At 43.9% G+C, this 22,288-nt stretch overlaps 1 protein-coding gene across 1 annotated transcript in view; it reads left to right on the forward strand.

The window, feature by feature from the left end:
* The window catches only part of LOC119167548 (lethal (3) 80Fj), a 331,845-nt gene that overhangs the window by 304,492 nt on the left and 5,065 nt on the right, over positions 1-22,288 (forward strand). The window contains exons 51-52 of the mRNA XM_037419055.2: positions 13,953-14,101; positions 19,535-19,642. Coding sequence (XP_037274952.2) covers positions 13,953-14,101; positions 19,535-19,642 — 257 coding nt within the window. The remainder of the gene's footprint in view (positions 1-13,952; positions 14,102-19,534; positions 19,643-22,288) is intronic.

A 22,288-nucleotide genomic window follows, 5' to 3' on the forward strand; every position in this document is an offset into this window, starting at 1 on the left:
AAGCAAAAAAAAAAAAAAAAAAAAAAAAAAATTTTTTTTTTTTTTTTTTTTTTTTGCTTAAGCGCCTAGAAGTTTTATTCTGCATTTTTATATTTTACTTTACAAATTTCTCACTCTGGCCATTGTGATAACGCAAAATATGTTTCAGATTGATACCTTGGCAGTTCTTTTTGACGATATACTGCTGGAGCCTGCTGAATGCATGCAAGACATGATTCATCCCGAGTCAACGAGGGACTGTATTTTGGATTACCTTGGTGGGTATGTAGCAAAAAAGTTTGCTAAAATAAGCTGCAAGGACTGCCTCCAAACACTCAGAAGCAACTCCCGAGAGCCAACTGCATTGACTCAAATCAAGACAAGAGGATTTTTGCAAGTGCCATCGGAGAAATTACTGCGGCTCTTGCAAATTGTGGAAGAACATGTGGAAATGTGCACGGTGGACAAAATAGCCTGTGCCAGTGTTTACATGAACATTGTTGAGAACATCCTGCTGGACGACCGCACTTCTTCGGCCAGTGTTGGCTGTGGCTCACATTTCGTGAGCACTACGGCAGAAGTTGTGCACTTTTTTATTAAGTGCCGTCTGCATTTTTTTACGCGTGAGCAGAACAAACTGTTTCGTGCTGGCGGACGTCGTTTATCCTGCCCGGCCAAAGGAGGGAGGAAACCAGGGACATAAATTTTTTCAATGATTTTTGTTGTGTCATCCACTCCGTCTCCCAACTTTCATCCACAGTTTTGAAACGCAGATTTGAATAAACTATGTGCCTGTGCTCATGGCAGTTTCGAATTCTCGACGATTGCCGCGTAGCGTAGTTGCCAAATTCAAAATGTTACCCCCTGCTAGGTAAGTGGCACACAGATTTGCTTTCGTTAGGCAGAAATATCTCGCACATAAAAAGCTCAAGTTGGATTGAAAGAGATATCTAAGTGCATAAAGAAAATCTCTAGAAATATTCAAAAAGAGCAATGCAGTTTCATGTACAACTGATTCGTTTAAACTGAATAACTGGGTTGAAGGAAGATCCTGGTTGATTTCTATGTGCGCGTAGAAGGAACAGGGTGGCTAATTAGAACGCGGACTTAGAAGTCGTGGTCATTGGGAGAGTACATGGGAATGGATAAAAAAAAAGCCGCGTATATCAAAACTCGGCTGCGTTATCAAATCTGCATGCGTAAAAACAAAAGCTCTCGCTTCGAAATAGCACGTAGTGCCTATATCTAGCAGCTCACAACAGTTTCATCTCATTTTTTAATCTTTAAAATCAGGGGCGCTAATTATGACATCAAAGAAAAAAAAGAAAAGAGCACAACTTGAGCATCCCTCTCTGTCTTGTGGTGTCTCATTCTGAGCTTTTAATTTTTCAGCTATGTTTCACTAACGATATCCCTCAAGAGGTACTTCAAGGCTATTAATGTCAAGTCACCCTGATACACAGATTTGTTTATTGGCACGCGAACTTCTATTGGCTGCTTCGTGATGCCATATGGAATAAAGTGATAGTTATTCCGAAAATGAACGTTACGTGCAGCCAGAGCACGGCTGCTCCGCAATCTCTAGCGCAAAATATGTTAACCTTTCAGTCATCTAGAACCAGTCACAGTGTTCGGTTTAAGCCCCAAAAGCGGCTATGCAGGAATCGAGAAATTTAGGAACGCTACGAATGCGCGTCACTTGACAGACGAACTCAGTTAAAACATTGCCAGCAGTCAAAGACTTAGGCAATTTGACAACGCGCATCATGGACCACTTTGACAATACTAATAGCTGCTATGATTTGTTAGCGATAACACGGAGAAGGAAAATATCTGAAGAAGTGTATTTGATGGGAAACGCTTCCGCGAACGCGCTACAGCCCTGCCAAGCGCGGCCGATCGATGCCCTCCTGTTTACGGTGGCGCCTCTGGTGGCCACTTGTGTCCCTATATGAAACTTTCGCGGGAGTTTCATGACCAGAAAAAAGTATTGAAGGACCATGCTTAAACTCAGACGGTGGCGTCTGACCTGCCTCTTGCTAGACGCTTTTCCGAGTAAGCCTTCGCCTTCTAGTCCCGAACGGCGATTACTTTGACCGTGAGAACGAAGGAGGCTCCTTTCTTTGCCATGCTCGGGGTCTTCCGCGTTCGTCTTCGCGGAACCGATCGGCTTTGCTAGTTGACGGGTCGGGAACTGGCTACGCGCTCTACATCAGCTGCATTGATTGCGCTACACCCAACATGCTCGTAATTGGTGCCTTATACTAACTCTGCGTTTAAAGTTTCAACTTTTCTTTACGTCTCTAAGACACCTAAAAATTGTGATCTCAGGTTTGTCTTGTGATATTTGACTTTTCATTATTTACTCCTTTTCATGATTTACAAAGAACAAGTATGGATTTTAAACCAAGTTCTTTGTATGAAGGAGTGGTGTGATAGGTATGACAGAAAAGATGGTAATTGAATAAAACCATATACTGAAATTATTACACATATTTTTTGTGCTGAAGTTGTAATTAGCGTAATTAAGTACTTAATTACAAATATTCACTGAACTTTTCTTTATTTGGAGAGAGGTTTATTGCATCAGAAAAATGAATCATACCATGACGGCCTATGCCTTCTTTCCAAATAACAATGTTATGGGCAAAAGTATGGTGGCACAGGAATTTCTAGCAGTTTAATTAATGACACGAAACGGGCATATAAATATTCGTGCCCCTGATTCATACATGCTCTTTCGCCGCTCTAGCCGTGAAACGCATCATCATACAGCCGGACGTGGAAACTCTAATCTACAGCAATTCATTAACCTCGGAACATTCATAGACGTTCGTGGCGATATCAAGCACGGCTCCAAGCACGGCTCCAAGCACGTCTGAATTGCATCACAAAAGCTTATTGACAGCACTCCATATGACCGTGGGGTGCACGGCCGCGTGGACAGTGCAGCCGGCGCATAATGCACTTGCCGGCGGCGTTCGATGACGATGCGCGAAATGTGTAACTACGATGACAAAAAATCGGCGCGCACTGCACTTGGCATCGCATTTTCGAATGACGACGCGCGAAACTGCTAGCCGCTGTTCCGAGCAATCCTTGGCAGTGAAGGGGGGGTGACGAGCTTGACTGTGTTGTCCGCTGCCGATGCATAAAGTGCCCGTACGTGATTCAGAGGAGCTAGCGAGTGATGTGGTACATTCCTTGCGAAGAAGCACGTCGCCAAGAGTGCGCTTGCGCGTCGTTCCTGCCCGCAGTCTCTCTGTCAGCGGAGTTAGGCCTAAGCCGACTCCGATGACGTGCCGCACTCGTAAACCACCGCGCGCCCGCTCGTAGTAATCTGGTCGTGCATCCGTTGCGGCCACTCGTAGTAATCAGATCGTGCCGCCGCTTACAGCTTCGTTGCTTGCGAAGAAGCACGTCGCCACGAATGTGCTAGCGCGTCGTTCCTGCCCGCAGTCTCGCTGTCGGCGGAGTTAGGGCTAAAGACGACTCCGATGACGCGCGGTGCTCGTAGTAACCTGATCGCGCATCCGCTTACTGCTCGTAACTAAAGCGTAATTATATTTTAAGTGATTATCAAGCCGTGAACACGTCAAGAAGTGGCGATTTTCGAGAGCCATGTCCTCGCGACGCACAAGCAGCAGACGACGATCGCCTGGAGCGAGCATCGGGCCAATGGCGAGGCGAGCTGAGGCAACATGGTGGTCACGGCCAATCAAGGGCCTCAAAACGACCTTCAAACATTTGCTTTTTGCTCGTTTGTCATTAACGGGAGGAGCCAGCTGAGGCGGGAAAGTTAAACAGGGAGAAATGCTCTTTCCGATGAGCCCAAGAAGCCGGCTCCCGGCAAAAGCATCGCGAAGCTATTATTTTTTGAAAATCGCCGTTTTCTCGTCATTTCCAGAAAAAGTTTTGCTACCTAGGTGGGTGAAACGAATTTTCCGAAGCACTTCTGGGCGGTTTTCAGTGTAGATATTTTGGAACCAGATAGAAAAAAGGTTCCAGAAACTGAAAACTTGAGTTTCAAAAAATCTATTTTTTTGCCAATTTTCGCGATCCCAGAGCCGCGTCCCCCCTTAATAGGAGTTTCGTTTACTGAGAGGTGAACATGGGTGCAGAATACAAGCCCAAAACCAAGCATTGCAGAGGCAATAGTTTCGTTTAACAGATTTCCATTTACTGAGAGTCACTGTACTATAACTGTTTTCTCCCCACTGCTCTAAAATGATGCTCAGGGAAGCAACTTCATTCATTGCCTCGTATGCTTTTCTGATGCTGGAAGGCAGGCAGGCAGGTCTATTGTCATACCGACTTTGATGAGCCAAGCGACAGGCATTCTTAGAATTTTTAACAAACATATAGCACGCCGTGCATGTGGTTGCTTCATGTCCCATTAATGCAGCAACTATGCAGCTTGAAAAGCTATGCAACGCAAGTACAACTTGCAAGTACAACTTGTATACGTTGAATTCTCTGCAAGAGTTAGGGCTCATGTCTCCACTTTTAAAGTGTTTTTACTTTTCCGTCAATAACCAAAAATGGCAGAAGCTGGGGGAAAGAGATTGAAAGGGTGAAAACTTTCTCAACACAACGTATTACTGGAGCCTATAGACATTTATGTAGTAAAAGGTGTCAATACACCCCTGCCATCACACCTCCGTGGTACAGCAACATCAGCAGCATGTGTACAGCAGTAAATTATCATAATCATCATGTAGAGCCATTACTTGAGTAATTCCACCGCCGAAGCGCGTCCATGTTTTTGAACGCCATGCACTTGCACTTGAACAAATGAGGACATTTAAGGGTTATTGACAGAACATGACAAAGCCGAAGGTGGCCACAAAAATAAGCAAAAAATATGCTCTCTCCATGTTGGGCATTCGAACTGATTGCTAAGTGTTATTGGCTAACTGCCAAATGGTAAATGTTTGAAACGGCCTTACTAGTACAAAAAAACAAAACAAAACCAGTTACGTTTGCATCGATTCGTGCACCTGGGATAAGAGTCTGTTTGTATCTTGCATTTACAGTGCACGAAAAGCAGCTAAGATATTCGTGACCCACAAGTCGCATTTTCTTGTCTACGGAGTCGAGCAGGCGGAAACAGTCGTGGTGGGCTTGTAGCTGCATAGTCAGAATGTTTCCCTAGATTCAAATGCGTACATATTATATAACTAAGCTTGTACAAATATTCAAATGTTTTAAAATTTGAACGAATAGTACAGGATTCATATTCGCTTTGATTTGAATTTAAATTAATAAAAATTTCTAAGTATACGAAATGAACAAATAGGTGTACAGTGACATCTGGGTATAACAAACTTCAGGGGGCCCCAGCAATTGGTTCGTTATTAAAAAAGGTTGTTATAGTGAAAGCCCAAAAATTAACCATAAATACTAATTTTCCACCGACCAAAACAACTTACCTTTACAACGGTGGGTCCTTGAGCTCGTTTTTCACGAGAAAAAAAAAAAACTAATGCGCAAGTGAACACCAAAAAATGCACGTTTACAGTCGAACTCCGCTACAACGAAATTTCCACTACCATGAAAAATTCACGATTCCCCGTCAGCGGTCCATAGGAGTCAATGCATAAATATTGTCGCCACAACGAACACTTTTTCTTTGATCGTCCCGCGTCAACGAAACTTTACGATGCAATTCTAGGCTCAGATACTTATTGATATGCAGTAAGCTCAATACAGTCAACTGCCGGTTTTTCGGACCCTTTAGGGAGCAAAAAACCGTTCGAAGATTCGGGCAGTACGAGCACAAGCGATAAAGCGAGAGGAACTTCATTAGTGCCAAAAAATTTCCGGGTGGATAGTTTCGATTGTCAGCGAAGCACCCTTGCACGATAAACACGGCCAGTGTTAGGAATTTCGGAGGCCGTGTGTGTTTCTCCGTTAACGATCGACGAGTTCAAGCAACAGATGCCGCCACAGTAGACCGGCGTGCTCATTTATGCGATGCAGTTGTGGTGGTTTCCACTGGAGGTCACTGGTGGTTTCTGACCTTCCGTCGCATCAAAAAGTGCGGAAAATTGAACTCCTGGGGGTTCGAGCATCCGAAATTTCAGACTTCCTTATACATTGATTCTATACGGCTCGTGGCGAAGACGTCTGAATTATCGGGCATGTCCGAAAATTCGTGTGTCCGAAAAATCCCCAGTTGACTGTATTTAACATATTGATACATTTTCAGAGCCTGAAAATGCGTCAACGAAGTCTAAAACATGTTTCAGAGCCTGAAAATGCATCAACGAAGTCTAAAACATGTGTTGGCACCACTAGAAACCGCCGCTATACCGTTGCTGTTCAGCAAGAGTGAGCGCAGCCATTGCTCGATAGCGATGGCAGTGAGACTGTGCTGCTTTTGTTTTGCCACTGCCTTGCTTTTGAGCCGCAGACGATCCGAAGCTGAAGCTCAGTCGCTCAGTTCATGGTTTCCTTCTCACAGATGCTGGGTGCAATGACGGCACGGTGCCTTTTTCGATTCCGATGCTTATCATTGTGTTTGCGCTTGGCCAGTGTGGTAACTAATCAGAGTGGCTGTTCGTCTGCATCATTAACAAAATTAACTAGTCGCCAGTGATGGATGATAAGAATGGCATAGAATAATACAAAAGTCGCCGCTCCACGATACCCTGCCTGCATCTCAGTGTTGTCGAATACTTTTGACAGTGGACAGCTGCTGGTGCTAACGTGTTAAAGCAACTGTTTGGTTCGTTCACGAAAGCACTTTTAGGTGTTTGTTTCAGCGTGCTTTTCGCCATGGCCTCACTATGCATGGGTGAGAATCACATCGTGACGCTGCTGGGAAAGAATAGAAAGCAGCGGGCATTTTTTGAATTTGGTGAACAAAGGTTCCTTTTTTTTTTTTTTTTTTTTGACGCTTGCAGCACAAACTTTGCAGCGGGAAGGGCCCCAGCTCATGCACATTCCTGTGGTGCAATTCGGTTCTTTGGTCACAACAGCCTGCTTTTTGCCTTCCAATTGCTGAAGAATATTCACTTTCTCGCTTAGTGAAAACTGCTTCCGCTGCTTCATCGCAAGCAGAGATGAACTCAATTGTAGTAGCACCGCAGCCCGAACGCCAACTTGCTTTGTGGACGTGATAAGTAATTACCGAAAAAGAGATGGACACGACTGACAAACAAGGCCTCCTAGAGCACATGTAGAAGGGACAAAGAAAGAAAAACTCGGAGCATCACGGCTGTCATCACCTCTTCCAAAGAAAAAAAGTGCTAAAAAAGAATATTCCTCGTGCTTCGTTTACTGCTTCCTCGCTGTCTCAGGTTTTCCGCGCTCATGCTTCCTGCTCCGCAACTCCCACTCTGCCTCGCTGACCTGGCCCTCGTTGCCCTCGCCCCTGTGCTTGTAAACCTGCACCGTCAGCATTTCGACAAAAAGATAGAAAAAAAAGTTGCCCCCCCCCCCTCCCCCCGCACCGTCACAGGTCTTCTGAAAAGCAATGCGTTCGTTCACTTTGTCGACTATGTGTACCAATCCAATGGTCGCGACGGATTTCAGAACATGAGTTCGTAGTACTGAGGCATTGTCAATGTAATGCGGAACTAAAAAATAATACTCGTTATTCTAAAGAGCTCAGTATTAAGTACGTAGTGGCGAAATTTTATTTATTTATTTATTACATACTGCTTACCTGTTTACCAGGTCTTAAGCAGGAATGGGCATACAGAAATGTTTACTACAAAAAACATAATTGACATCACACAGCATACTGACAGTGGTTACAATTCAGCACTTTTGTATTAATTTACGACAAACTAAAGAAAAACATTACAACAATGGCATAGCTTTGCTGACTGAAATGTACTAAAAAAATGGAAGCATTGCGTAACTCTGGGCTGCATAACTGTACAAAAAAACTGTTAGTGGTTACTGAGAGCATGTAGAAATAAACTGTTGGACACTGTTCAGCATCGGGTGATAGGCAATTCCACTCACAGGTAGTTCTTGGGAAAATGAATAACTGAATGTGTCTGTGCGGTTTACGTATTCTAAAACTTTCTTTGATTGATGTGAGCGCACAGCACATTCACTTGTTTGTCTAAAGTGCACTGTTTTGTTGATACCAATTTTGTTGTGGAAAATGAGGTAAAAAAGCTTCAGCCTCTCCGTTCTTCTTCTCTCCTGTAGTTTTTCGTGATCCGCTTTAATTAGAAGAAGTGAAGGGGAAGTACGCCAACTGTAACAATTAAAAACAAATAGGACAGATTTTCTTTGGACCATTTCTAACTTTTTAATATTGGACTCAGTAAAGAGATCCCACACTGCAGCTCCATATTCTAATACTGGTCATTTTTTAGAATTTTTTTGAGCTTAATTAGTAATTTCTGGTGACTCACGATCGAAAGCTTTCTCAAAATTCAATAATACAGCATATACTTGACCATTCATATTGATCGCTGCTGCTAGGTAATGAAACGTCTCAATAAGGCGGGTTACCGTGAAATATCCTTTGCGAAAGCTGTGCTGAAAGCGCGTTATTAGGTTATTTATTTCGACCAACATAGACAAATGTTTGAATATTATATGCTCTAGAATTTTGACACTAGTTCATAGCAAGGAGATAGGCCTGAACGAAGATACAAGCGAATGGTCATCAGTGTTTGGTACTGGAGTGATCTTAGCGAGCATCCAATCACTCGGAAGTTCAGTGCGCAGGAGACATTATTTAAAGATCAAGTGTAGTAGGTATTTGGCATTCCATTCAGCATACCTTATCACAAAAGGCGTTAGGTACAGAGTTAATGCTCCATGACTTTTTTGGATCGAGATTAAGCAGAAGCGATAAGACACCCCCTTCATTGATACAGACGTCATCGATAGGTGGCATGGTGTCATAGGTGATGAAATCAGGGGTAACGTCATTATCATGCGTGTACACCGAACATAAGTAATCATTCATCGCCCCTGCTATTTCCCTCTTGTCAGTTATAACATCACCGTTAATAGATAAACTTGATACTGGACTTTTTTTTTGGTGAAAGATATTGCCAAAACCTATTTGGTGATGTCAAGAGAAAGTTTGTCAAAGCCTAGCTTTCATATTTTTCCTTTGCACTTTTCAATTTGGCTTTCAGTATGTGACGCATCTGATATATTATCTAGTCCAGACAATGATGGTCGTTCTATTTGTTGCTTTCTTGCCTTCGTTAGCTTGCGCCCTAGGCGTACGATTTCTTTCGTAATCCAGGGGCTAGACCGGTTTAATACCTTGCGTTTGTGAGGAACAATGTTTTGGAAACATTTAATTACTAGGTCTTTGAAAAAGCACCACAATCGGTCAACAGAACATTCACTTTCTTTGGCTTTCTAAATAACTTTACATTGAAATTATTAGCAGTCGGCACGGGATTTTTTAAGAGTTCGAGCCAAGCCTGGGCTTTTAGGTCGGCCCGAGAACGTGCAGTGCTCGATTAGGGTGTACAGAACAACACATAAGCTCTGGGCTCCTACAGGATCATCAGATCTACAGTGTACAGAGAGGCATACAGGAGTAGCGGAAAAAAAGAAGCCATACAAAAGTGACAAGGCATAACAGTCAAGCACAAAAATTTTCAACTATGTTTGTGGCACTAGCTGCAGACTGCTGTCTAAGGTGTCGAGTGCGTTGGTGTCATTGTCATAGCCGGACTAAGCACATTTTGTCACTTAGTTGCATAGAAGTAGCAGTAGTACAGTAAAATCTCGTTTATCCGGACCTCGTTAACTCGGAAATTCGGTTAACTCGGACTCGCGGCACGGTCCCGGCAAAACTGTGTATATTTCAATGAGGTCAAATGCTCATTAATACGGAGGGATTAAGCCACGCACCGGTTATCTCGGACAACTCCAGAGAGGGCTATCAGGACTCCAGAGTTGCGCGATCTCGGCGGCTGGGAGGCTCAAGCACCGCTCGCCGTAACCGACGGCAGAAACGGAGTTTTGGAGAAACCGAAACCGAGCGAACTGTAGCAGAATATGACGATGATGATAGTGAATGAAAGGGAAGTGGCTAGGTGGCGCTAGTCACCACCCGGCGGAAGGGCTTGGGCCACCGGCGCATCCAGTGTCTACTAACAGCTGCTCGCTACGCCCATGCTATGCCTACTGGTGTACTATCGAGTCTTGGTTCTTTGTGTTGCGACTTCGTGTGTTGCGGCTGTGTTTGTGCGCGTTGTCGCCGCCGTCGCGCTTCATGGCGACCGTCACAGGAGTTAAGCGGCCACAGCAGCCAGCAAATGATCTTAAAAGAAAGGTTATGATATTGAAAAACGTGATGAGCTGACGCGACTTCGTTGCACCGTGCAACGAAGTCGCCGAAGCCCTCGCCGCCCGCAGAAGGAGGCCGCCGAAGCCCTCGCTGTCCTCGAGGAATTCTGCGTTTGTTCTCGCGACAGTGAACGTGTCCACCACCACCTGATAAGATTAAATAAGATCGTTCTGTCAGAAATTTCGATAGCGAGGCAGGCAAAAATAGCGCACTTTTTTAAGAAATAATGGTTTGTCTGTGCCGTGTACGTTTTCCTTTTGTTTTCATGGTCCGTTCGATAATTCGGAATTCGGTTAACTCGGACATTTTCTCCGGTCCCGTGAGATTCGAGTTAATGAGCTTTTACTGTAGTAGTACAGTCAAACACAGATATATCGAACTTGAAGGGAATTGCGAATTAGTTCAATATAAGTAAAATTCAATATAAAAAAATAAAGGCCCTGAGAGCTTACCTGTAGCGGATCATCATTTACAATAGGTGCATTCAAGAATAACAACTACGGTAGACTCTCAGTAAGCGGAAATTTGTTAAACGGATTTACTACTTAAACGAAACTATTGCCTCTGCAATGCTTGGTTTCGGCCTTGTATTCTGCCCCCATGTCCACCTCTCAGTAAACGGAACTCCTGTTAAATGAAACATATTTTCCCGGTCCCTTCAGGTTCCCTTTACTGAGAGTCTACTGCTGCAACAGGATGATTTATTTGCGTGAAAAAAAAAAATCGTTAAGCTTGGCCTGCTTCTTCGTTTTTAAAGGTTGAAGAAGACCCTAGTCTCGATTATATCAAGGCTGTTCAGGTGCGACAGCCAGGTTCCTTCCATGCGGCCGATACAACGGCGAATGATGCCGAACGCTGCCACCACAATTCAGCGGCAAAGTACGCGGGTGTAGCCAGTGCCTCGTCTGGACAATCCTGCTCGTCATATAAGCTGTCGGCCTGGACATTATAGTCCGCTTCCACGAAGTCGTCCGCAGACACTTAGCAGGGAACTGCTGCCTAGAAGCGGGACAACAGCTCGCGAAACGCATCATCTATGCGCTCGTCATCGCCGTCTTCATCGGTTTTCCGCAAATTCCGGCGTCTTGAAGCCTGCCTTGCAGAAGCAGTTGACCACTCTGTTCGTCTTCATCACTCGCCAGGCATCGAATATCTCGGGAGAAAATGTCGCGAAAATTTCTGGCCACTCCTTCATCATTCATTGCTGCATGTCCTGGCTGCCGACAGCTTTGCTTTTGCCAGCATTGGTTTTTCCAACGATATTGTAGCATTGCTTAAATTGGTGAAGCCACCCGGTGTTGTCGGCGAAGTTGTTCCACCAAGTTCACCAGCAAAACATTTCGCCTTGGCGATCAGTACCGGCCCATCCACCGGAATGTTCTTCGCGCGCACTTCTAAAAACCAGGAATAGAGTGACTTTTCTACATTCCCGTGGGCAGATGCGTGTACATGACAGGCTCCCTACATTTGCTGCTCCGCCACCTTTGTCTTGATATCTGCCTTATTTTACAACAAAGCACTCAGAGTGCTCCGTGGTATCCCGAAGTTGTCCACGACGGTCGAACATTTCTCGCCCGCCTCAACACGCTGAATAGCCTTCAACTTTGTCGCAAAGTCAAGGGTCTCGCGCTTCTTGACGCTAGCCATAGCTACACGAGAAGTCGACAATTCAAGGAATCGGCAGCGGCTTTGCACACCACGCACGCAAAAGAAAAATGCTGCACATGCGGTGGTACGTAGGCGATGCGCGTACGGAAGCAACACAGCGCTGGCGAGGCAATGGCCACTAGAGCAACAGCAAACGGCGCGAGCTGTGGTTAGCTGATTAGAACTAAAAAAACAGCAATAAAAAAGTGAAAAAAAAAAAAAAGGTGAAAGGAGGAGGACGTCGGCTCCTTCGTTTCTGCTGACGGGTACGCGGAGAAAGCATGAGAGAGAGAAAGAGAAACGAAAAAAAGCGTTCCGCATGTTAGAGATTGTGCACTCTGAGCCCTCTCCCCCACACCTTTTTTGGAGTGTTTCAGGTTTTGGCAGAGGCGTGGTACCGCGCAAAGGTTGCTGGGCGCTGCTGCGAGTGCGCCTTCCCACTCGTGCGCAGAGCTGTGCTGCCACGGACATCGCGGGGGGGGGGGGGGGGGTACCTTTTAGCTCGCGCGGCGTTCGATATATTTGAAGGCGGGTAAAAATGCCGTTCGATATAAGCATGCAAATTTCTATACTTTTACAAAGGAACTTCAAGGGGATATTTTGCGAGTTCGATATACCCGAAAATTCGATATATGTAAGTATGATATAATGGTGTTCGAGGGTATTAGTAGTATCTTTATTCCATTTCTTCAAATACGAGGGAAAGGAAACTAGGCAAAAGGCATTTCATATGCCTGACAAAGGCCCCTGCACCTGTAGTTCGTCACAGATACACATTTCTTGTGTATTAAAAAACTACACAACTTTTTCACGTATCATGTAACATGTGCTTCATGTACAACAAATGGTGTATGCACCACATAGGTTTGTATAAAACTTGTGTGCATCGCATCTGTTTTCTATAAAGTGCTACTTGAGATGTGCCATTTTCACCAGGAAAGTGCACAACAAAGCAAAGGTATTTCATACGCTTCATATAGTTCTGTTATGTACTATATATTGTGTGTGTGCCTGAGGTTTTCTAACCATGAGTAGCTTAAAGTGAGATCTTCAGCTGGACATTGATCGGGAGAAGTTTCTACTGGCTGAGAAGGGGTATTCATCCGGACCTTCAGAAGTGGCTGTGTGTGTATGTGTGCCACTTTTCATTCTTGTTTTTTCGGCGCAATTAGTTTTCCTCTAAAATTGATTGGCCGCGGGTCTAAACTGCTGTATTCGCTGAAAGATTGGACTTTCTCAAGCAGCTCAGTATGTGTGATTTTAGTGGTGTGCGACTGAGGCGTACAAAAGTGATTGTTGACACAGCAGAGCTTGTTACTCAAGAGAACAAATTGTGAGGGAATTAAACTTAAAATTTTTTAAAGACAAGTTGGGCTTGTGTATTCCCCTTCCCCCCCCCCTTTTTTTGTCGTCAATGTTGAGATATTTCACAGTTTAACTCTAACGTTACATGCATGGGCATTTTTATTTTGATCCCATAAAATTGGGTGGTCTTTTGGTTCATGTAAGGATACTATTTGAAGGCAGGTTTTCTCAAGTTTACTCATTTTTTCTTCATGCAAGTCTAGTTAATTGTTTTGAAGCGACCTATTTGGATGCACTTGAGAGGTGTGTTTTTTTGGAGGGGGAACAGGGAAAGAGAACGCAGTTCTGATAAGCTTAGCTACTTATGAAATACAACAGATTTTGACAGTCTTTTTGAGCTGATTTTAATGGAAATCTATAGTAGCGATTTTTTTAATTTTATGTGTGGAACAACGGTATTATTTTTAGGCTGGGGTGCCTCTGTGGGCACACAAATCTAAATACGCGGGTGTTCTTGCATTTAGTCCTGATGAATATGCGGCCACAATGGCCAGGCATTGAAATTCCTTTTCTGAAGCTGCAGTATGGCGCTTTACTTGCCAAGCTACAACACCGATGGGGATGTAATCAATGCATGAATATTCTACTTTACTATACTAAAGAACAACAGTATCGAATTTGCAGAAGTCATTGAAAGCTTTTGAACAGTACGAGTAATGTTATTGTCGTGCAGGTGATGACCCTAGCGAGGACTGGACATTAAGGCACGGTTGTAGTGTAACACTCTCGGTGGCACTCAAGCAAGCTCCCGAGCGCATCCTCACAGATGACTGGAGAGACCGAGTGGTCAAGACCCTGATCAAGTACATGACTGCCGACCGAGTAAGTCTCCGGAATGTGTTGATCCGGGTTAGTCCTGCGGGAACTGAGGAATTCGAAGCAAAATTTCTTGAGCCAAAGTCGTTTACTTTGTTAGGAAATCATTCTAAGCTAAGTTTGCTTTGGAGCAGCACTAGTGTGCGAGCTCTGTGATTACAGTTGCTGCTGTATCAGTACAGACACGCTTCTACCGAAAACTCTGTCTAAGCAGAGCGAGTTGTTACTGTCTTAGGTCGATGGAATCAGTCTTCCTTAGGGTGACTAATGGGTGAGATTGAATCACTATGTGTTCAAGTTCGATTAGTCAAAATTGATACAGCGTTGGTGTGAACCAAAATGTGTTTTGCACTGTTGTTAAGCTGAAAACCATGAACAAGTTTGTATGTTTTCTTCACTGAAGAAAGGCAGGGTGTAAGCCCTGCGAGTGCATTTTCAGCATCTACTGAAATGTGTGAAGAGCGGCAAGCATAAGAAATGGTACTGTGCACGCCATACAGTCATCACTGCTGATAGGCGCACAGCACTCAGATCTGGCAGTGTTGCACATGTCCGTGGGGATGATTGGACGGCGCGTGCTATACCATTGTTAATGCTTTCCTCTGTTAGCTCGTCATTTCATGCTGATTGTACAATTTCTCGCTGAGGCCGATGTTTTTCTGATGCACACTACTTGAAAACTCTGGGATTAAGATGTCCCTTTATAGGAAAAGACAAAAACTAATCTGGCCCATTGGGCTATAGCATGCACCATTGATGAAGCTTAGCACAGGTAGAGTAAGGTCATATTCAAAGAAAATCACTTTTGAGCACACTTCAGCTCGGCATTTGACCCTCTGATGCTGTACCATCGATGCCAGTGATGGAAGTGCTGCTCCAATTGCTCTAAACTGCTCCAAAAAGGAAATGCTGCTCCAAAGTGCAATAATTGCTCGTAACTGCTCCGAACCTGCTCCAAAATGGGTGTTGGCAAACTAAAAAGAATGAAGTTGAACAATTGGACCATCCCGTGAGCCTAAGCAGAACCAAAAGCAAGTTGTATACACACTATCATCCTAGTATGCAACTCAGTGGCGTTAATCCAGAAAAATCACGAGAGGTGACGCATACTAGGCAATGGTGGCCAATTCATATTTTCGTTATGTGTTGTGTTTTTATTTATATAAGAATTCAATCATGCTTTCAAATAGAATTAAAAAAAAACCAAGCATGGGGCCCGAGCTCAAGCGATTGTATTGTTCTATTCAGTCTCTTTTTTTTTTCACCACTTTGCGATTTCCATAGTTCACACAGCTGAGGGCCATTTACGGGGAGATGCGAGTCGAAAAATCGCGTTTTTAGCGAAATTTCTCGTATTTCTGATTTTTATTGCATTGTAATCTTCAAACCTTCTTCTTTCATCTGTGAAAATGTCAAAACTAAATTCGAACCGTAATATGCAAAAAAAAAAAAATGTGTATGAAGGCATCGCGGTGGCTCAAAATTTCGTGAATTTGCGCCGATATTGGCCATCTTTGACTGCGCGCTGCTCCCCGTCGCAGTGCCGCCCGCCATCGCGATCGGTTGGGAAAGTTGCGTCCGGCCTTCTTCTTACAGCTCCGACGACCGCCAGTTTCGTACGTGGGCAAAAAAAAAAAAAAAAAAAAAGAACGAGGCCTTTTTATCACGTGGTTTGAGCGGTTTGAAACGCGCGGCACCCTAAGCCGCATCGCCATTGGCTACCGAGTCATTGTCAGCTGTGTTGGTGGCGGCCATCGGCATTTGGTCCGTCTGCTTTTCTGCGCGTCTACGCATATTTCCGCGATGACAAGCCCAAAAAAGTGCAACGTGAGACCGCAGAAGTTTCGAACGAAGCACAAGTTCAAGGGAAGGCGGCATAAAGCGCCCCGAACGACGGCAACGAACGAGAACGCGTCTACGTGTGCTAGGCCTGACGGCGGCATCGACGAGTGCGCGAGCGACAGTGGCTGCGATAAAGGGATTGACGCTGTGCTTTCTTTCGTCAGTGCTTCGGAAAAAAAGCTCGGCTTCTTCGAAAAAGACGAAAGACAGCACGATGAGGTTTGTGCAACGACAGTTTTGTGCGACACCCTCTTGCTGACGGCACTTGTGGCAGGTGCGGCATGCCCTGCTTGCGGTATTCAAAAACTTGCCGTTCGGGAGCCGGCAGAAAAGCGCAAGGGACTTTCCTCGCTCCTCGAACTTCATTGCGAAAACAGCGAATGCTCAGCGACTGTTCTTTCGTGCTCCTATACGTCACCGCGTGTTATGGCGGACGGCAGCAGCCGAGTGAGCCAACGGCACGACAGTGGGAGCTCCCGAGATAGTTTCGCTGTACATGTGAAGGCGTTGGTGGCTGCACGCGCTGTCAGCATTGGGCATGAGCAATTGTCGAGATTTTGCTCCATTATTAGACTCTCAAAGCCAATGCACCACCGAGGATTTTTTTCGATAGCAAAGAAGGTGCACACCGCTGCCATGGCAGCTGTGAGTGAAAACTTGCGCTGATCCAGAGAGTTGACGAAAGAAGTAGCAGGCGAAACTGATGTGGCTGTTATGTTCGACGGCACTTGGCAGAAGAGGGGCCACAAAAGCCACAACGGAATTGGCGCAGTTATCTCCTAGATACTGGCCTCTGCTTAGACTTCGAGGTCATATCAAATTACTGCCTGACATGCAGTAGGCACAAGGATATAGGCCCAGACGAGGAAGTGTGGCAGGCATTCCATGGCCCAGTCTGTGAAAAAAATGCAGACTGTTCCTCCCATGCCATAGAAACGGAGGCTGCAATGCGCATTTGGCAGAGAACATTGACTTATGACACCCCACTGCATTTCATGACATTCTTGAGTGACGGTGACAGCAAAGCATATAGTGCAGTTGCAGAGTCAAAAGTCTATGGTGCTGTCAATATAGAAAAAGAAGACTGCACTAATCATGTGGCCAAGAGACTTGGCACCGCGCTACGGAAGCTGCATGTGCCGTTACCACGAGGGCAGAAAATGAAAGAGCCAGCCATTCAGAAGCTCCAAACATACTATCAGATTGCCATAACAAGCAACAGGGGGAGTGTACGGGATATGTACACTGCAGTATGGGCTTCGTACTTCCAGTCATGCTCTACTGACAATGCTGGCAGCCACAAGTTTTGCCCTGCAGGAACAGAGTCGTGGTGCAAACATCAACGCGCTGAAGCACTTGGTGAACCTGCACCACGCCACACACCTCTCCTGACAAAAGCACTGGGATTGGCTGTTTTGCCCATTTATAAGCGGCTAACGGATGAGAAGCTCCTTGCTCGATGCATCAAAGGGAAAACCCAGAACGCATCGGAATCCCTGAACAGCAAAATTTGGCTACTTTGCCCCAAGACTAAGTTTGTCTCCCGAACGGTTGTCGAGACTGCCGCAGCTATGGCAATCCTGTGGTTCAACAAAGGTCATGCTACTTTCGAGCACATCCTGGAAGAGCTCAACATACTGCCATCTAGAGATCTAGTTACTTTCAGTGATTCCCGCGATGCGAGGCGCATCAAGAGAATGTCCGAGCGTCTGACAGCAGAAGCAAGGGCCCACCGTCGTCGTGGAGAGAAAAGGGCACGGCTAGAAGAGAGTGCTCGCAAGGACCGTGAGGGCACAACCTATGCTGCAGGACAGTTCTAGTAACTTGCAGTGCTTTTCAAAGTTCTCTTGAACATTATGGCCAAAGATTATGCATTTCTAACAACTCTGTGATAAAAAAAAAAGGTTTCAGACTTTCAAATGCGTTTTTCTCCTTTTGCAGTTTTGTGTGATCTGTGCTTCTTATACACGCTAGTTCGTATACTTAGGATTGTCATACCTCTATGAAATTTTGCACATAGCATGATGAAGGCCCATAGAGTGCAAGTATCTATTCAGATTGTCAGTGCTGCTTGATTATGTTTTTCAAAAATTACATAACATTGAAAGCCCTTGGCAACTAGAGCCATAGTAAATTTTTCTATTTTATTATTGTATTTCACCTTTTTACACACAAAATTTATATAGTTTTTTGCACTCCACAGTTCCAAAAGATCATAGTCAGCTATATCTGCATGCTTTATCTCAAATTTTTATAGGTCAGAATTGTTGCATAACAATGGCCGTAATTTTGCAGTATCTGACCTGCAGAAAGAAAACCAAGCAATCTACATGAAAATAAATGACATATTTGAAAAAGAGGAGAAAAAACTCTATTAGCATGCCAATTTGTGTTAAATTCAGACTCCTATTAAAGAAAATCGTTTTTCGAGTAGCATCTCCCCTTACCACAGGTATGCAGCAACAGATAAAATAGCCTTGTATAATGATGATTGCACTATACTTAGCTGCTAGCTCAATTGTATTATATGCTCAACCTATATTTCAAGGGGCGCATTTGCTAGGGCTGTCCTCCCCAGCCTGAACACAGAAAATTCCAGACTCCTTTGACCCTCCCCCGCCAACATGATTTACACCAATGATGCTACTATGCGGCTTGTATACTGGCCGCATACTATCATATGGAATGCTTAATAACAAACATAAATATTTATTAGATGCTTAAGTGATGTTTTAGACTGCAGGAATGATTAGGAACATGCGTTTGCTCTGAAAACTTCAATGGCAACCCTAAGCTATAGCATTTTTTTTTCTGCTTCGAAGACACTTAAGCCTGCTCCAAAGCACAATTTTTTCTGCTCCAGAATCTGCTCTAAAAAGCAGAATGTTGCTTCCATCAGCGCAGTGCTGAAATAGCAGGGCAGAATCGTTATTGGTTGCAAAGACGAGCACATCCAACGCTAAGCTGGTCGAAATGAAAATATTGCCAAAAGTTATCGCTTGGGAGTATCTCATCGGCTAAGTGATCCAACATTCTCACGTGCCATAAAGGGCGAGATTGCTTTATGTGTGTGTGTGCTCAGGGAATGATTGGCAACATTTTTATCACAGATCACAGTTGTTGACAAAAAACTAGCTTGTGAATACAACATAAACATTAAATGGTGTTTTTTAGCTATGTAGCTGATTTGGTAATGTATTTTAGAAAAATTAAATCTCCAAATTTGCTAAAATTCTTGTTTGCAACTATCTAGCCAACACTGTTGTGATGAACCCAGTTGCCGAAATCCAAACTCGCAGCTAAAGGTGTTCTCATCTGTTTACGCATGCCTCAAGATGAATTCCAGAATAATTGCTCACTTAAACTCAAAATTTGCAAAATTGTTCACATTATGTGTGTAATCTGAATAGCCAAAGCTCTCTCTGCAAAGGATTGGTTGGAAAATTCAGGACTTTTCAGATTTTGGATCACGTGACAACTGGATAACAGCTACAACCTTTGGAACTACGACCACTCTCAAAAGACATAAAACAATGTGAATGTTTCAGTACATAGAATTCTCCTTGTATAGAATTCTCCTTGTCTCCTTGTATGCAGGTTCCCATTGTGATTGGTGGGGTACGTGGAAGTGGCCACTGTTTACGTCACATGCTGGTTACCAAATGTGAAGAGCTGCCCCAAGTACTATTAACAACATTTGCCAAGGTAGGTGGAGCCACAGACAGGGTCATGACCATGTGATGTCATTTATTATGCTTGTTGAACCTTCTGATGTTAAAGCTCAGTAATAACAGAATAGATAGATATAACCAGAATTCCATATTGAAAATGTGATTAAAGTAGGCCCATAAACAAAGGAAGTGGTGTAAGAGCCAGAAGTGTGTGAATTGAGAAACACTCAATTCAGACATTAATTGAGAGTTCAAATACAGTGATATAATAATGTCACACCACTATATTGCAGGATTACAGAGTAGAGATTATCAAAGTGTGTTGCTACATTTCACAGGTATTTTACCCAAGCCACATTACATGTCCTCTTGATGATTGCAGGATCGCAGCTTAAACTTGTTGTACAAATCTATAAAATCGATTCGAGTCCTTGTAGCATGACAATTAATCAAATATTCCATAATAATGAAAGATTGCGGGGCCTATTTTTTCGTCAGCAAGTAAATAGCAACCAGCTGCAATGCTCTCCAGTTTTTTCAATAAAGACATTGCAGAGAAAGTGAAAAGGCAGGCACAGCATACTGTATGAGTGTGGAATCCTGCTATTAGTGAATTAAGGGGGGAGGCTACACTTGATGGGCAACTTTTTATTTATGTATAGATGTGAACGAAATTTTCACAGTTTGTGTATTTAGATACGCAGATTCTAAAAATTGTAATTACTTTTTGATAAATCAAGTAGTTTCCAAGACACTCCACAATCAGTGTAAAACCTGGGTCCTTTGTTTGCAGCCTAATTAGCATCTAAGCAGAAAGCACCAAAGCATTGGCGACAGTGTAGAAACATTTTAGAATGTTTAAGGAGTGCAATATGCTATAAATCATATAAAACATATACGCATATAACTACCAAGAAACACGTTTTACCATTTACGTACAGCATTGGACCTAATTATTTACCGCAGGTGTGTGCATTTAAATATTTGGGAGTGCATATTAGGAATGATTTGAAATGGCGTGCACATGTCGAGAATGTATGCTGTGCCTCTTACAGAAAACTGCGTTTCTTGCGTGCTAAATTACCGAATGCTACGAAAGACGTCAAGCTGCTTGCATATAAAACATTTGTGCGCCCTGTTTTAAAATATGCTTGTGCTGCCTGGAGCCCCCACCAAAAGGATTTAATAGGTAAACTGGAACGAATTCAGAGACTTTCCGCGCGATTTATATGTTCGAAGTATAAAGGGCTGATTCGGTTACCGAGATGTTAAAATTAAGTGGTTTGGAATCTCTAGAAATTAGACGACAAAAGCAGCGCCTATAAGTATTTTTTCAGATATTGCATGGTCAAATGAAAATAGATACAACATTTTACGTACACCTTCCCGCATAAGCTCAGCAGCCGGATCAATCATGACGCGGCAGTTCGCCCCTTCGGTGCTCGCACGGACGTCTTTCGCAAATCTTTTTTCCCTGATGTTATAGAAGCGTGGAACAAATTGCCGCGACATATTGTTGAAAATTCTGACGCTAAAAAATTTGAATGTGCTCTTGATGTTTACTTTGCCGAGCAATGAATATGCTATTGTGTTATTGTTCAAAGTTGCTGAAAATATCAATGTCTGTATTTACTTTCCATATCCTATGCTTCCCTCTCTGTAATGACCCTCAAGTGAGGGTTGGCAGTATAAATAAATAAATAAATAAATTTGCTGGGCCAATTTAAACAGGAGTTAGAGTACATCAATGTTCAGAGAAAAACAAGCCAACTTCACCTGTCATGCATGTGACTCAATAAGTTTTTATCTGTATTTTGCCTTCAAAATAGGCATATTGCATACTGCAGGCATTTATCTTTGTGAAAAAAAAAAAAAAGAAATATGCTGATAGCTTTGAATAGAACAGAAGTTATTTTCCCTCCAACTTGGCAAATGTGCCGAAATTGATGTTTTGAGAAAATGAGGAAAAACGTTTCAAAATACCTTTATTCAAAAAATACCATTTAAATCTTATGAAAAGGCACCAGGGGCATAATCTTAATGCATCCCATCCCTATGCTTCTTCTTGACCAGCTTTCTCAGACTTTGGGACGCATCTCAGTTTATTTGAGGTTGCACTCTGATGACAGTCTTTCTCCCTAGCCCTCAGGGATGTGCTGCTGGATATCGTGATGTCCAGCTGCTCTAGAATTGCAGCAAATGCATTGACATTGCCCATGTCAGCTTCTGCAGCAGCAGCTTGCGCAGCAAAAAGAGAAGCGTGCTGCTCCTTTGACAGGAAACTCCAAGGCACGAATTGGAGGCTTCCGTGAGAATTCTGAGTCTTGCCTTGCTGTCACCTTGTCTCGCTGCCACACCACTTGATTCGGAAAAGTGCTCAATTTTTCGCACTGTTGCCGACACTGACGAAAGGCGCTCAAGCGTCGTGGTTGTTTCGCGGGTGTTCACGTCGTGAACTTCACTGGCATCGATAACATCGGCGTCTATCCGCACGCGGTCGGAGTCGACATAGCGCGCACTGTCAGGGAAGCCCGTGTCTACGCGCACTTTACCGTTGCCGATAGCATCAGCGCGATCATGATTCACAGAGTGTCCGCTATCTGGGGAAACCGTCTTGCACGGTCCTCCATTGATAACATCTCCAGTACACGGGCGGCCAGCAGCCACGCCGCGCACGCAA

This window comes from Rhipicephalus microplus, chromosome 3, assembly GCF_043290135.1.
Source record: "Rhipicephalus microplus isolate Deutch F79 chromosome 3, USDA_Rmic, whole genome shotgun sequence".
In the NCBI taxonomy this organism is placed as follows: Eukaryota; Metazoa; Arthropoda; class Arachnida; order Ixodida; family Ixodidae; genus Rhipicephalus; species Rhipicephalus microplus.